The sequence below is a fragment of the Plodia interpunctella genome, chromosome 14 (assembly GCF_027563975.2).
Source record: "Plodia interpunctella isolate USDA-ARS_2022_Savannah chromosome 14, ilPloInte3.2, whole genome shotgun sequence".
NCBI lineage: Eukaryota > Metazoa > Arthropoda > Insecta > Lepidoptera > Pyralidae > Plodia > Plodia interpunctella.
Window position 1 is genome coordinate 6,837,961 of NC_071307.1, and position 17,386 is coordinate 6,855,346.

Below are 17,386 nucleotides of genomic sequence, written 5' to 3' on the forward strand. Positions count from 1 at the left end.
ATGTTCGGTCGCACGAATTTAATGCGAAATAGACCCTATAACCACCACGTAGAATATGCAGTGGAGGTTCAGCCTAGGTTTGGAATAAGGATGATACGGACGGCTGATGTAGGAATTCATATAAAATCCGATTCATTCTAGCATTAGATAGTAGAACAGCATTATTTGACACAAAAACCTGAAAACATCAAAGAAAAGAATTGATTGTTAGCTCTGTGCTAACGAAAGCGTGAAAACCTTTCCGAGATCGCATTACGTAAGATAAATCTCTTATAGTTATAGATAAGTACCTATATAGGCCCAATTTGCTGCATGATTTCTCTGCCAATTTTAGTTTTTGCGTATCATAATACATGCTCTTTGAAAAAAATATTAAAGACAAAATAAAGGAAAACACTATACCCATATCTAAACAATAAATTGGGTAAAAACTTCGTTTAACTATGACTAGTGAATCGGACTGAAAAACACTAAGAATCGGGTCAGTTTCTTTCAAACGTCGCTGAAAAGTTCTAGTCTCTTTCATCTGTTAGAAAAGCTCACCTGATCTCATCTCGAATGGCATGATCAAGCGTGAAAATCGCCTATTTGTGTCTCGCTACATCTCACTCACTCACACACTACACAGCACTGATAACAACACTATTCGTTGTATATGTTACACTGTTTGATGATGGTTATTCCATGGTGACGTTTGGTTAACGTTAGGTATGAGCACGCGACGTGGCCGCGACGGTGGCGGGGTTACATCTGCCGCACGACGCGGCGCGCGCCTTCCACCCCCCGTTGCCATAACAACCGTCCCGGGCGATACCAAGTTTCAGCCCCGTCCTATTTGGCGAACAAAAACAAAAATAGCAAATTAATTACGTAATCGTGTGCCGTGAAAATTTTCGCCAAGGCAAATTAGTACATCAAAGGGGTAGCCTACACCCTGACCTATAAATGGCCGATCGGCTGCGATAAGGTACGTTTAACAAGCATTTAATTTGGCACTTCGTTCTTCGATGGAAATTTTCATGCTGAAACATCGGCGACGTCTCGCCCATCGATGTTTTGTTTGTACCATGAAGTGTTTTAGATATTTATTTTACCATTGTTTTCCCTCTTGTTATGGGTATTTACATTTTAAGGCTTATTTTGATAAATTATTATTCTTGCTTCTACTGCTTTCTTCAGTCTTCCTTTTCCTCTCCATCTCTCATGCATCTCTTCCCTTCTCTCATTTTGAAAAATTGCGTCGGCTAATTTTACCCTGTCTACTATTTATATAATTTTAAAATGTAAAACTCTACAAGATCTATGTGTTTCAATGAGAAATTTGTTAGTCTACTTAATAGTTTTTTTTTTAATATTACACTAAAACTCAATACTAATCACTTTGATTAATACTTTAAATGTCATCTTAGTTTGAATGTCATTATAGAAATTGCCAAACTGTTAATTTCTTGCTTGATCTTGCCTGTCATGTTTGACATGATGGGTTTACATAGTTTTAGCAAAGTACCAGCCCACATTACGCCTACAGATGAACCTTATTTAGCCTGAAATTAGCTGAAGAAAACGCCCATGCGCCAATTAAAGTGCCCATTATTAATCAATTGCTCAGAAAAGGGAGTTATGTTTTCAGGGTCGCATGTATTTCGATACTAGCTGCACCACGCGATGTTACTTGAGTAATTATTTTTTTAAATACTTAGGTACACAGTATCGTCATCTACTTAAAGCGCCATTGACTTTTAGGAATCGCGTACTTTCGGGATATACAGTATCCTGTGTATTAATCCAAGATAAAGGCTACCTCGATACCAAATTTTATAATTCAGATAGTGCGATAGGAAGCGTTGATTGACAGGTATTTTTTAATTAAATTTACTATTCGAGAGAAATGTTTTTCATAAATTAAATCACGAATCTCTTTAATCACAAAGTATTAAGTATATCTGTTTATTAACACACAAAATAAACCTTGAATGAAGTTTCATTGGAAATTCTATTGTTGCCTATGAGTTGTCAACATTTTTTATCCCTTAGTCACTTCGTACGACATCCACGGGAGGATATAGAATGAGCCTATTCAAGGGTGGAAGCCACAGGTTTAATAGCATTGACACATTATCGTCAGCGAAACCGCAGACAAAAGCTTGTTTGAAATATTCAAACAATTTAAACTTAACCATCTCAATTAAGTAGGTGAGAAATTGACTATTCCTGAAATTTCCCAACTTGAATACAAGAAAATGCGTCCCAGTAAACAAAAGCTTTCGGACTTTTCTGTAAGTCACTTTGCGAACAAACTTCAAAATTACTTGAAAACTTTTGAATGTTATTAATTAGTGGGCCCTTGTGGCGTACTTCCTCAGTAATATTACTCTGGAGTATTCATATTTTATTTTAGCATGTGTTCACTGCTCACTCGATTAAATTTTTTAAAATGGACTGTTAAACCGAATGCTCAGCGCCTAGAAAGACCAACATGGTTTTAGGTGCCATAATGTTTGTAACTGTATTTTTGTCCTTACATATTATAAAACAAAATTCTCTGTCTGTCTGTTCGCGATAAACTCCAAAACTACTTACTGCACGGATTTTCATACAATTTTCACCAATAGATAGAGTGATTCCCTAGAAAGGTTTAGGGGTATAATTTCTTATGTTTTTACGCGAGCGAAGCCGGGACAGGCCGCTAATAAAAATAATAAAAACCGGTCAAGTGCGAGTTCAACTCACATGAAGAGGGTAACATACAATTTATAAAATTCTTATAGATTTTCCTGTAAGCAATTTTTCGTTTCCACTTCGCACGGTCGTCGGCATTTCTGTTTGCACGCATATCATCCTTGTCATCTAGTTTGATATGTAAATATATAAATGGATTACACTCAACAGCTCACACTGAGCAGGTAACGGGCAAACGAGCACAACAAACCCAGAACCGCAGACAAGTCTCATCATCAAATCCATGATTACAGATACAAATATTCGCCTGCGCTAGGAATCGAACCCAGAATCTCCAGATAGCGAACGGTGGCGCAGTGACAAATACGCCACGGAGGTCGAAGTCTTAGAAACATTATTTGCGTGAAATCAGACGGGCTAGCGACAATTATCGATCGGTGTTTGCAACTCTTTGGTATTCCAGTCGCGGCTGTATGAGAACCCAGGACTCTAACTAAAACCCGAAAAAACGTAACATTCGTCATGACAAGGAGCCTACCTATTTTGGATACGCTACGGATTTTGATTACAGTTACTGGAGCTCATTCGTTTTCATGGTAAGATTAGTGGATTTTTATCCCTTGAAGTATCCATGTACATACTATTATTATAATTCATACTTCCATATGTTATTATATTCATATGTCCATATACTAGTATTATAAATGCGAAAGTCAGTCTGTTTGTCTGTTCCGCTTTCACGCCTAAACTGCTGAACCGATTGTGGTGAATTTTGTTATGCATGTTTAAAAAATCAATCCCCAAATGAAAAATCCAATAATGGTGGGTGAAGAGACCTTTTAATTGTTCCGGTAATCACTTACCATCAGGTTACCCGCTTGCTCGATGCTATAAATAATTATTCCATAAAAAATATATAAACATATTATTCCGATTTGTTATTACGAGTCTCTCAGCAAGTTCTACAATTTACTTTGTAAACTACTGCGACAAGAATGAATAGGTACTATTTGTTTGTTAGACAGTATCTCTTGAACTCTCAGATTATCTACACTATAATTTATGACTATCTAAATCAGCCCTTACGAAAAACCAGATCTCATTGAAACAAACGAACAGTTGTCTTGTTATGACTAAGAAGGGACTGTTTGGACGAACGTGATTTATTTTTTTCAACATTATCAATTACTAGCTTTTCCCCGCGGCTTCGCCCGTGTTAATTTTCCGGAATGAAAGGCACCCTTGTCCTTCACCGTACTTCAAACTGTATGTATGAAAAATTTCAAAAATATTGATTGAGTAGATAGAGCGTGAAGAGGTAACAAACTAACTTACTTTGACATTAAGGTATAAGATTAACATACATTTGATTATGAAAGTAAAGACAATAAAGTGCCTTTAGAAAGAGTAAAGGCAATAAAGTGCCTTCCCCTTCACAGAGACATTAAGAGAAGTGTCGATGGCACAATCTTATTAAATAAATTTATTAAAACTAGGTTGAAATAAAATTCATCAGCTTGCAACTGGGCTAGATTGTAATAATAATATATTATTATATATTATTATTACAATCTAGCCCAATAGATATAATAATAATATAGATAGAATAGATTGTAATAATAATATATTATTATATATTATTATTACAATCTAGCCCAGTCTTAGCGGACTTCGTAATTTATTTTAAAAAAGCACATTTGCTATGGTATTTTGAACTTTGTTAAGAATACAAAGATGAAATTTGCCAACGCGAATTTCAACGTAATAATTACGCTCGTCCAGTAGGCATTTTGATTTGTAGGACAGATTTATTTATAGAATTAAGTAGGTACCTACATTTTATTTTATGAGTTATGACATCAATGAATAGCAAGTTAAATTTTAGACACGGTGCCTGAAATAGGTGCTGAAAACCAAAATGGTTGATTTCAAAGTAAAAATGGTAAAATAAACTGGTTTATTATAATATTTTTATAAAAAATATCACCCAAGCGACCCATTTTTGGACAAAATTATCTAACCCCTTTTACTTAATCGCGTAACACTCTGAAAGCCAATGAAATGAAAGTGCTCTTAAAATTAACGGTTTGTTTACACTTACGTTGCTGCTATGTACAGTCTACTGCTAATCAAGTTACTTCATGAGTCTTGATATCATGGCAATAGTGGCGAATTTGCAAAAAATGCGTAGATAGATACTTAATTGACTTACGTAAGACAAAGTTGAGTATGACATAGAGCAAAACCTTTAATAAAATTTTAATTTTCTTTTTCCACTGGCTACAGATGAGTAATGGATCAATATCATTAGCACCCTCACTCAATTAAATATTTGGTGTAGACCTCCTACAGTTTTCGTATTTTTTCCCTATTTTGGGATGTCAAAAGCCCGGTGCTGCCCGCTATAATTTTGAAATCACCTTTCCAGTTTTCAATTTTATTTGTTGTCTCCCTATTGGACTGATTGGATTGGAAATTCATACGGGAGCATAAATACGTAAGAACTACTACATGCTACTACCAAAGGTTAATGCTTTTGTTGTATATAGTACCTACTAAAAACATAGGAAGGTAGGTACTACGAAATCTCAGATCAGAAAAAATATATCTGTTTTATGAATTTCAATACATATTTTATCCCTATTTGTCATGAATATTTCACAGATCATAATTATTATTTTTTAATTGGACCTTTTTTCTTGACTCCATGTACGCTTTAGGCAAAAGTTTCACGGGCTTTGTTAGTCACTAACCACAGAGTTGTTCTCGTGAGACCAATTTCGAGAATTCGCTTTTTTGTTTCCGAAAAAAATTAGCCTCTCGACGCCGAATGGTGTTCAAAACTTAAAAGAGAAGTCTAGGATATTTTTTTTTTGAAATAAGTATATTGTAATATACTTATTTCAAAAAAAGTTGTTGTTTTGTCAATATCTTCTATAAAATTGATTTTTCTAAATCTCCTTACAGAATTCTTATAGCAATAGCGCGTATCTATTCTTCTACGATAAATTTAATTCAGGCGTTGTTACATTTAAAATAGGTTTTAGCACAGGTTTTCGTTGTGTTTGATGTTGTTTTTGAAACTAACATTAGAAAATCAAAAACAAAGAGTTAAAGACATTATTAGATTTTTTAAATAAACTGTAAATAATGTCTGCTGATTTCTCATTGCGGTAAATAAAAACTCTCATACAAACTACCTACGCAATGTTCATGCATTCGCGTCTGCATCTGTTCGACTTCGGCGATAGTTCCACACTATCGCCTAGGTACATTAAAATATATGCTGATAATGATCGTTTTTTTTAATTAAGTTACCACAGAAAAGGGATAAGCTACAGATAATTCATACAAAGGAGCGTGCGTGTAAGGATTTAACCATGATTTAACAGGAGAGAAACAGTCAGATTCAGGTACCGGATGTGTTGTGACGCAACCAAATCCCTATGAATCAATTTAGTTGTTCATTCAATTGGAACAAACCAACCCATTGTGGTAATCTCACAAAATCACCACACCACAGAAGTGTTAGTCCCAGTATAATAGAATAATCTATAAATGTATTTTTTTCGTTATAATGATATGGAATACAAATTAATTTCTTCAGTGCAATTTAATATATTTTTTAATGAATGGAAATCAAGTGCAGTCACTGGTTCTCAAACATTTTTATTTACTTAGGTACTAAGTACCTATCTACAATGTATTCTCCAAAAATACTATTGAAACAGAAAGGTTTATTCTAAATATGTCCTTTAAAATTGGGAAAAAAAATATAAAGAAATTGATATCCGGTCCGGACACTACCACTATTTATCTAAGGAACAATTTGTTTCGTCCACTATCCTTATTGGTTAAGAGCATTATTCTCAAGTCATTGATTTGCGTGCTATACAACAATATGTATAAAATCACTTCTTACAATCGCTAAAGTGAGTGGTGAATCCAATCGCTTTATTACTTTTCCTTTGTGTTCATCTGAAAGAGACAAAAGAAGGCGATTGAAACAATTTAAGGAGCTGTCCGGGTTTATGATAGTAACCTACTATTAAGTATCATCTTATGTCATAAGTAGTGTATATTTCCACGTCCGTCTAGTATATTCTACCGTAAGTCAAAAACGTAAAATAGAGTCTCTATATTAATTAATTCTATACTTAATATTCGGATCTTATGACTATCTTGTGAAAGGGAATAGAAAGATCGGGATTTTATTGATTGCCTTTCTCCAAAGACGGCATCACGCTGTCTTAGAATTGTTTCCTACTAGAGTCGTGCCCGATAGCTGGCTACACATAACTCATGTCAGTATAGAAATTTCAGCAGTATTCTATAAAACATAGAAATTTGTGAAAAATCTTGAAGTATTTATTGTATTTTTTTGTAAAACAGTTTCGATGTTATTCATGAAAAAAAAATAACGAAAATTGACCGTTCCTGACTGCTTTAACATTTAAATATTCCATATTCATCTCATGGAATAGATAATAAGCAGTATGACATGGGATATGCATTTATTTTCTGTTTTTCAATCTCTTATTTTTCTAAGTACTTATAAATAAATCTTCTAAAACAAAATAATTTGTGTGTTCCCAAAATACTATTTTATTTTATTAAGATACGTGAAAATATACGTTCGAATGAATGGGAAAAGGAACATACGTTCTGAATAGATTCTGTACAGAGGATTTTAACAATGCACTTGCCAGGTAAAAATTCTTGCGATTCTGACAAAAGTAAAAATATCGGTGCGGTATCGAATGTTGCATAATTTTGAAATATGAACGGGATCGTCCTAACAGAATACAAAATCTTGATGATACAGGTTAAGTACGAATTTTTTTTTTTCATTTTATTGAATATTTAAGCGTAATTCAGATTGATAAGTACTTAGCCTCTTTTATATATTACACTATAAGTCGATCTGGACAAATTATAAAAAAAAATAAAAATATTCTATTTTTAACTAAAGTAACACCGTTTGTTAATTGTACAATATTTACTCTAATGATCTGTAAATGTATTTTTTCATTGTTCTTATTGTTGTTGTGGCTTAATAAAAATATTTAAAAACAAGCAACTCTAACTTTTAATTTCTATTGACGTCATTATATAGATATGAGAAACACAATGGGGTAATATTTAAGCCAATAATGGCTAGTTCTTCACTGCCTATTACTGGGCCATTCACCCATAATTATAATTGTCTATTTCAATTTACATAAATTCGTATTCACACACCAACAATTTGAGCGACCTTCACATGAAGTTCATTGCTTTTATGGCAATTTTATTTGCTACGGTATAAATACAGTATAGATAAATTATGGGTATGCAACAAATTTTAAGTTTTCCCTAAAATTCTTGTTTTAAAATTCACTTTTTAGTTTGAGCGCTTTTGATTTTAATGATTGATAAGTAATTATCAAATGGCGTAGATGCTGAAATGCATTTATAAGTGCTTGTATTGAGATAAATCTAATACAAAAGAATGCCGTTTTAGGAATTCAGTAGCAAAAACGTTATAGACTTTTATGGTACTAATGATTGCGTTTCGAGTGTTACCCCAAGGGAAGCCTCTTAAACCCTTTCGAGAGGGTGTCCTTTTGTTTACATACTTGAAAAATAAATGGTCATCTTCTATGGAAGGATGTTTGCTTTTTCGTAAAAAAAGTAAGTTTGTTATGTTGACAAATTGGCATATTTGAAATTTGTATATTTGTTACTCAGTTTAGGTATTATGAGTCTATTAACATCAAAGTTAAATCATATATTTTATTGTAAAAAATCAACTCTGTAACAATTTGACTGACTTTACACCAGGTCATAGGTAAGTAATAACTTTTACTGTTTCAGTAATGGATTAAGTAAGTACTCGTAGTAGGTACCTACTAATTCCATGGTTTCAATATTAATTTGTCCTCTCCACAGACAGATCTTGTTTGTCGTGTCTGACGTTGACTAAGATTTCTTTAGACGTTTATTTATTACTATTTATTTGTTCTAGTTAGAAATAGTCAAAATATAACATCAAAACTACGGACTCCGAATCTTTATGCTGTACCGCTCTACCTACTTACATTTATAAAATTTTGTGACGTTTACAGGAAGGTGGGGTAAGATATCGAATCTAATATTCTTACACCCCGTTTTTTCTGGATCACTTGTCTGGGTATACGTGCTGGTTTTTTTATAACTCGACATCAGCCCTAATGAACCGTATGTTCGGAAACGGCTACGGCTAGAGATGGGCATCTACCCGGTAAAAACCTGAGACTTGGTTAAATTCCCATTTATTACTATATTTACCCACCCGTTTTGAATTTATACCGGGTATAAATTAAAATCAGTTAAAAAACGGGTTTCAACAGAGTTTCCCAACTAAATAACCGAAATTGATAAATATATATATACTTCCAAAATACAGTATTTAAAAGAGTATTTATTGTAAACATGTTGATGGAAAATTTCTTTTGACCTGCTTTTTCGAAACAATTTTGTATTTGTTTCCATGGAAAGTGAACAGAACCGTAATATAAAATGTCTATGAATAAAATTCCGGGGTAAAAATTTAAATCTATATATATGTAATTTAAAATATTGTATTTTGACAGATATATAGTTCTTATTAAATAAAGAAACCAAACGTTATACTGGTTTTTTGAGTAAAACCGTCATCGTTTAACATATCCAGACATTTCGTTATCAGTAGAACAAAAGAACATTAACAATAGTGCTGTCTCTGTCTCATCTCTTTGTCGGGTAAGTTGGAAAGTGGTGGGGATAGTTGAGTTGATGTTGTTAAGAGGTTACAGGTTCGCCATTTTGTTTTGCATGCACCACGCATCGGTTGTGTTAATATGTACCAGGTACCTAATTTTTAAACTAGAAGGAAACCAATGTAATATACACAATGTCTTTCCTATATTTAAAGACATGAAGTCAAAATTAGAGTTCATTTTACCGAAAGTTAAAATAATTAGCAACGCAGACAAGAAAAAAATTTTTAATGCAGTCGATAAAAGAACGAAAGACTGTATAAAACCTATACATTTAGCGGCTTATCTTTTGGACCCCAAAACTCAAGGGTTAATCTTGAATGACGACGAAGACCTGGAAGCAATGGAATTTATAGAAACAATGGCCCAAACCCAGAATATAAATGTTATGACAGATTTAGCCAATTACAAGGCCAGAGATGGATTTTGGAGAAAGCAATTTCTTTGGGAAAAAGTCGAAAATATAACTCCTATTACATGGTGGAAGGGACTTTGTTCATCTAAAAACTTAAGTAAAATAGCAGTACGTATTTTAACTGCACCATGTACATCTGCGGCCACAGAGCGATCCTTTAGCAAGCATGGTCATATTAATTCTAAAAAAAGAAATCGCTTAACTACCGAAAGAGCAGCTAAACTTACTTTCGCTTCTTATAACTGGGATCTGCTTCACAAATACAATGAAACCGTGCGATCTGAAGCCAGTGACTCTCCTGGTCCATGGACTCCAGATTATGATCAAAACACTGAACAAACAGGTAGTGAAGACGAAAGCTTGGACGAAAGTCACTATAACTCCACTAGAGTAGATAATGCCTTAATAATAAGATCACCAGAATATAATATAGAATTTTTTGACTGTGGTAGTAGTAATAGTAGCAGTAATGAAGACTGACATAGATATAATGGGTATTTTAAATTTGATTCAGATTTTATTTTATATGTCTAAAACAGTGCCATATCAACCTACTAAATTAGTTCTATTAGAGGAGATATATGTTAGTATTGTTGATATGTTGTTAATATTATTGATTATATTTTAAATGTCAAAAAGAAGACTGTGATTTGATTTTGATGTGTGTGATATTACAAGATTTATAGTAATTATGCGTATGTTTATGCGGTAAATGGATATTTGTGATTATTTGTTTTTATTATTACTATGCATATTGCATTTTTACTTTAAAACTAAAATCGAAATATTTTTTATAGTAAAAATTTACTTGCTTTAGATTGTTGGTATTGTGTTACATATCTATATCCTATAAAAATCTAAGTGAACACATAGATCGTGCATCCCAAAAATTAAAAAAGTGTGACATAATATTTGTTGATAAGTACAAATTTTATTGGAATATATATTTTATAGAAATATTTATGATGATTAAAGAGTATATAATATATATATTTGTTCGTTTCATTCTAAATATAAATCTTATATTGAATGGCAAAAGGTTAAGCCAATAAAGTAATATCTTACTAATTTTTAAAGGCAATATTAAATTCTTACCCGGTATTTTTAATGAAAACCTGGTATAAATGGGTATTTTTTAATTTTTACCCTTTCTACTGGTATTTATCACTTTTTACCTACCCAATATTTACCCACCTGCCCATCTCTAGCTACGGCAGGATATCCTGTATAAAAATAAAAGAGCTACCCCACACCTAAGTTTAGATCTACAAGCTATTTACTGCCTTAAACCAGTGTTCATAAAGTTAAAAATACATAATTTGTTTTTCTTATTACTGTTGTGCAATGCTGTAGTGTGCATTCAAAAATTGCCGACGTCTGTACTGTTTTGAAGATATTCTTTTTTTCTTGGCTATTTATAAAATTCTTTGTAGGATCATTCTTTTTTTTGATGTCAGCTGTGAAGTTTAGGTAAGATCATCACAATTCATAGTTGATATTTTAATGGAATGTAATACAAAATAGAATTTATAAAATTATTTAATATAAATGAATCAATTTAGGTAATCCTAATATTCCATGATGATAACATACTATAACTTACTACGGAACTTGACAACTACTGCTAGTTGAGAAAATCGCGAGACTGGTAAAAATTCCTACATGTTTAAAAGTCAGATGTAAATCCATTTTTAGTTTTAAAATCAGATAAAATGTGTAACATACAAAATAAGAAGTTACCTATAATGAAATACAATAATACTACCAGTCTCTTTGCTTGCCTCGCAAGACAGACAGAGAAACAGCTATTAATGGCATCTCGCTCACTTTGTTCATTCAACATTACCACCTTTTCGCTTTTTCGGTTGCCGATTCGTTCGTTCGTTAGCTCAATCATTCAGTCAGTTTTGCGCTGACCGCGGTTCGAGAGTGTTGTGTCGCGCATGCGCCGTGTTCGCACTGTCACACGAACGTAAATAAACAAGTGAACATTTTGTGCCAAATACTTTCAGATATTCTGTTGTTTTAATTAGAAGGAAGTTTTTATTCGTAGCTGACCTTGGTTGATTTGAAAGCAAGTAAGTATTGTCATTTTTATCGTACTTTTTCGCATGCCTGCCTCGCCGGCCGGCGCCCGGCACTGATTTTATCCAATAGGATCTTCGTTCTTTTTTATCAAAATCGTTTTATTTGGAACCTAACGAACCGTAAATTCCGTAAAACTAGACAAATTTTTGTAACAATGTGTTTTGATATAGATAGGTTAGTAGTACATTGGACGAAGGATTGATCATCTCGATGATCATAATTTTCTTTTCTATTTATGACGCATTATTCCAGCTTTCGGAATTATTTATTCGACGTTTTCTTGGAGGGTACATAATTTTTCGAAATTGGTAGATGGTAGATTCTATATTTTATGCTACACAGCCAATTCATTTCCAACCTTATCTAATAAAAGAGCCAGAAGTTCTTATAAATCTACTAGCAAAGAATTATATAAATGAGATTGGTTCTGTCTGTTCCCAAAACTGGCGAGACTCCGCAAGTCGAACATAACAAGACCAATAATTACTGACCCTTATAGGTATGTACAGTCTCCATAAAATGCCACATTTTTCTCAAAAACGAACTCAAAATACCTATATACCTAATAGGTAAGTCCTAGGTACTTATGTTGGATTGTAACTAGGCTGCCGTTTTGGAGAATACCTACTTACCTACCTACCGAACAATAAAATAAAATAGGTAGGTACCTACCTAACTTCCTTATCCTATCGTCCTTTAACAGCTAGGCAAAAAAACATGGACATGTCATCAAAAGGTTAAAAAATAAACTACTAAACTACCTATCGTCCTGTATGGTTAGAGGTGGGCCCGCTGTGTCATATTTATGTGATGAGACGTACCGAAGCCAGGGGGGGGAAATATAAACTTCTGTGATTTTATGACCGGTTGCGTGCTTGGTGTCAATACAGACAATATTTTTGGAGATGCTGTTGTTGCCTGTCAGCTATCAATGCTTTACAGGTGTCGCAATATAGGTAAAATGGTCCAAATCTAAGCCCAACCAAGCAGGTGCCAGGTACCTACCTACTTATTAACTATAAAATAAAACTAAACTAAACGGAAATCTAAGCAGGTAGGGAGGGTGCCGTGCCTACATAAAAGGTAGTAACTAGTAGGTAACTAGATAGGTACCTATCTAGTTACCTACTTTTCGCTGACCATTAATCATGAGAATTTATACCTATAGTACTCACAAAGATTTAACTAATTTACGGTAGGTAGGTGTACCTGTGTACCATGTATAAAAGAAATAAGTACCTATCTAGTTAGGTAATATTCTTACAGACTAAAGTAAACAAAACTATCGCTCGTTATGAACTGGTCGCAGTAACTGCGTCAGATAAGGTAAACAGTCACTTTACTATTGTGACTAAAAGGACAATAAATAATGGGACAGTCTCATTTGATTATATCATTATAAAACTGGTAAGCAGATAATTTATTACTGGCTTCTGACCGCGACTTCTCCTGCGTCTATTTCTCACGGGAACAATAGGACAGGTACCTACCACCCTATATTCTTCTCCGTGCTCGTAACTATTTGTAGGTAGGTACTTATGCCAAAAATCAAGAAGATTGGTTGATTGAGATCAAGCGTATGACGTAACAAGCTTACTTTTATTAAGGTATAGTAATTATTTTAGGATTAGGATTAATCCGAAACTATTCCTTGAAAAGTTCATTACATAGGTAACTAACCTACTCGATTTTAGTTAAGAAATCTCTGAGTTTGTTTATTTACACCCGCCAAAGGTATTTCTTCCTTGGTTGTTCGCGGTCAAAGAAGTTAAATATGACTTCCTGTGTCCATAAAAACCACAGGATTATGAACGAAATTCCTCAACTTCATTTCTTTACCCGCAGTTTAAGACAAATTAGCGTTATGGTAATAAACTATGTTTATTTTGGAGGTATGTTTCAGTTGTAAAATCATAGAAAAGGCAATAAAAATAATGTTGAAAATTACTTTTATTGACAACTTGGTTGGTAGTTACTAAATTTTAATCTGTGACAATTGTATTTTTCACCATATAAGTACCTAAGTAATCCCGGCTAATCCGGTTACACATATCGGCGAACTCAGATGCCGACGCTAGTGAACTTACAATGTATAGTTTGTATGCCAACTTGTATTTACCGCAAAGAAAAGCCAAAAATCAATAATAAACACGCAATAAGTAAAAATAACATGTATGTAATATGTCGAAACCGCAAATTTTGGCGAACTGTTTGCTGATAGTGTACGTCCGGCATAATAAAGAGTAAGTTCGTGTGAAAAGCTTATTAATTAGTGTCATTGAAATAAAATATCCGACTGATTTATTTGTGACCGTGACAGTGGTCATTATGTAGCGCTAGTCGCGAAATTTGGGCGGTTTTTCCAAATATAGGATAGGTTTTCTGAGCACCGGATACAGATCATCACACCACCTAGACGTTGGGTCTATCGCTTTATTACCATTGGTCGACGATTTGACACATAGGTACCTACCTATATCGGTTGTAAAATTAAAATGAGAGTATAGTTATTATTACCTACTATCTGACGCTGGACCAGACGGGCTACTGACCTACCTTAGCTCTACATATTTCCCGCGACCGATTGTGCTCTTGGTTAGGTAACCTGGTGTAATCTGGTGGGGCAAAAATCCAGAAAATCATGATTTCATAGAGCCCCAAGTGATGGTGGCGTTGACTCCACGGCCTCGACCCCCGCAAGTTTCATTTCAATAGGTACGATATTTTTAGTTCCCAGTGCATGCCTAAATAACAAGCGTGTGACTCACTGTAGGTGTAGCTGCAGCACAATATGCCTTATGTCCTAGGCAATTAGGTTTATTAACAACTCTTGTGTTTTAGGTGCAACTTATGTCTTAAGTTAATTACTTTCTGTTAGCGTTTGGCCCTTCTAAAATATGTTGCTTTTAAATAATAAATTAGTTGATTTTATAAAATTCATTGCAAAAAAACGTTATCGGTAAGCTTTCAGTATTTGTATTATACGATAGGTAGACGTGTATTATTTTCCACTGAGGAACTATGCATGGAACTTCAAATTGAAGATGTTAATCTTGTCCTTTTCTTCAACTAGTTTTTGGTTAACCATAACAGGGCTTCGACCCATAGGTATTTACGTGGGAGGATTCCTCAAAACCAATATAGGTAGTTACTCTACTTGGTAGTTCCTTTGTTTAGTAGTGAGAAAGCCGAATAAGATTTTATAGAAAAGCTTGAGAAACTATTTATTTTAAATGTGCATTCGCATTGCTTGTTTATGGCAACACTGACACGGAGTTACGACGCTGTGTCCAGTTTATTACCTTCGGGGAAACACTACGTGTAATGTATGTGCCTAAAGTTAGTCATAGGGGTTGTAGGTATGTTGTTACTGGCATAAATGTTTCTTAGGTCAGCGCCGTCTGAAAAAGTCGAAATATGATATGGCAGATGCAATGAATAGTTCGAAATACAGTATGAATAAATCTTTTGTAATCAAAATATCTTCACAAATTGTATTCGAGGTTAAAGTCTCCCACCGAATTTGAGTTATTCAATGCGATCTGTAAACAAAATCCCAACGGTGACTAAACGGAAATTGTCCTTGATTGCCCACATAAATCTCCTGATTTGATTATTCAAGCAATTGCCACTACAAGTACAGAGACACCTACAGATTTAGCGAAGGATTCCAAAAGTGCCAAGCGGTCTGTCTGACCGAATAACTATTGCTCTGATTGCGCCGGGCGGTCTCGATTCTTGAGGACAATCACAGTGGAATGGAATGTTGCGAATTGGAGGCTGAAATTGGTTAAAAATTCTCCGAAAGTTGCTCTGCATCTTCAAATACAACGTACATTGCTGATTCTTCCTTGCGGTGATAAAAAGCTAAAATATAAACTACGCAATATAATACGTTGATTCACATTGGAATGTATGTTGAGTTTGCCCATCAATTTCTAGAATGCTGTGTTTAGAATGTGTGTTTCTAGAGTGCTGCTGAATAGTCTATGTTGGCTTACAAACACCAATTCTTTATCTATACATAAAGAGTGTATCTGGATCTGTAATAAATACAATTATTTAGCTTCTATCACTGATAAAGAAGAAAAATATGACGTCTTTCTAAAATCAATATATAAATATCTTTAGCTCTTTCTGATCCCTATTTCTGAAGCTTATAAGTCGTTCAATCTCGTCATATGTTTTAGGTACTTGCTTGATTTTTAGGTAATTATGTGGGTAATTAATAACTTACTAGTGCTCAAGATAATTAACATTCAATATTAATTGAAATGTTTTGAACTCCGAGATAAAATACTTTAACGTCATAACTTTTGCCAAATTCAGAGCATGGACGTGACTACTTAGAATTTTATTCCATTAATATAGCTGAATTCTGTATTCTCCCAGTATAAATTAGTTTGTTCTTGAGTAAGTCTCCAATTTACATCAGCATCGTTTCCCAGGAGCGGTATTTGGAAACGCGTGGGAGTTATAGAGGTGCTAATGATAACAAGGATACGGCAACGTTAGAAAAATGTTTTATGGTCTTCTACCACCATAGTTTTGATGACAAAGCAAAAGTCGAATTTAAAATTTTTGAAAAATAAAAATTAAACACTCATTAAAATCTCCAAATAAAATGTATTAATATAATGTTACGAATGTGGCTTTCATAACATTACATTAATACACCTTTTGGTGAAAATGTGATGTTTTTAGGACAAATTGGCGTTGGAATTTTTACGAATAAAGAATATGTCACATACCTACCTACAAAATTTTAGAAACTCATCGACCTAATATAAAACAATTGCAAGAGCTTATCAGTTAATACTGGTAAGCTCTTGCAATTGTTTTTATTTATGTACACAACATAAAAGTGTTAATATAAAACTAATAAATGAAACTAAGTACAAAGGTACTACACATTTATATAGAAATTTCTTCCACTAGACCCGTAAAAGAAGTTTGTAATAAAACAATAAAAAAATATGTATTTATTATATACTTAATAACTTATAGAGCAACCAGAAGAATTTATGACGCCTGCTGTAAAAAATCAATAAAATTTATTGTCGATGCTTATTAAATAAATTATTCAGGCCTATTCCCATATAATTAGCTTGTAAAGATAATTTCGATTTGAAAATAGAGCTTCCGTTCAGTAATCAACATCGCTCGAGTTTTACTGACTTGTCTGTAGTCGTAACTGTGTCGTAAACCTATTTTATTAGTGCAGATTTCATAATTACTTCAGTCTAATTTATTTCTATGAATTAACCTTTCATTATTTAACATAATTTCATTAAATTTCTCATAAAATCCTGCTCTGGCGTAGAATAGCTCTAACGATAGACTACCAAAGTCACTTGGCTTACATCTTTACTGCGTACTTTAATAGATAATGACTGAACGTATACAAGGGGTCGGAAAGGTGAAA

The 17,386-nt window shown here is 33.6% G+C and overlaps 3 protein-coding genes across 11 annotated transcripts in view; 2 read left to right on the forward strand and 1 right to left on the reverse strand.

The window, feature by feature from the left end:
* The window catches only part of LOC128675639 (uncharacterized protein), a 173,164-nt gene extending 172,413 nt beyond the window's left edge, over positions 1 to 751 (reverse strand). For 8 of the 9 annotated variants that reach the window (XM_053755168.1, XM_053755171.1, XM_053755165.1 and 5 more), the window contains exon 1: positions 544 to 729. In XM_053755168.1, coding sequence (XP_053611143.1) covers positions 544 to 565 — 22 coding nt within the window. In that variant the 5' untranslated portion in view covers positions 566 to 729. Of the gene's footprint in view, positions 1 to 543 lie in introns of all 9 variants that reach the window. The other variant, XM_053755170.2, reaches the window with a different exon arrangement.
* An 8,864-nt stretch (positions 752 to 9,615) lies between these two features.
* On the forward strand, positions 9,616 to 10,353 carry LOC128675624 (uncharacterized). The gene has a single exon (XM_053755146.1). The coding sequence runs from the start codon at positions 9,616 to 9,618 to the stop codon at positions 10,351 to 10,353; it is 738 nt and encodes a 245-aa protein (XP_053611121.1).
* Positions 10,354 to 11,768: 1,415 nt separating this feature from the next.
* The window catches only part of LOC128675191 (MOXD1 homolog 1-like), a 44,630-nt gene continuing 39,012 nt past the window's right edge, over positions 11,769 to 17,386 (forward strand). Inside the window, exon 1 of the mRNA XM_053754434.1 lies at positions 11,769 to 11,951. The gene's annotated coding sequence lies outside the window, so the exon portion shown is untranslated. The remainder of the gene's footprint in view (positions 11,952 to 17,386) is intronic.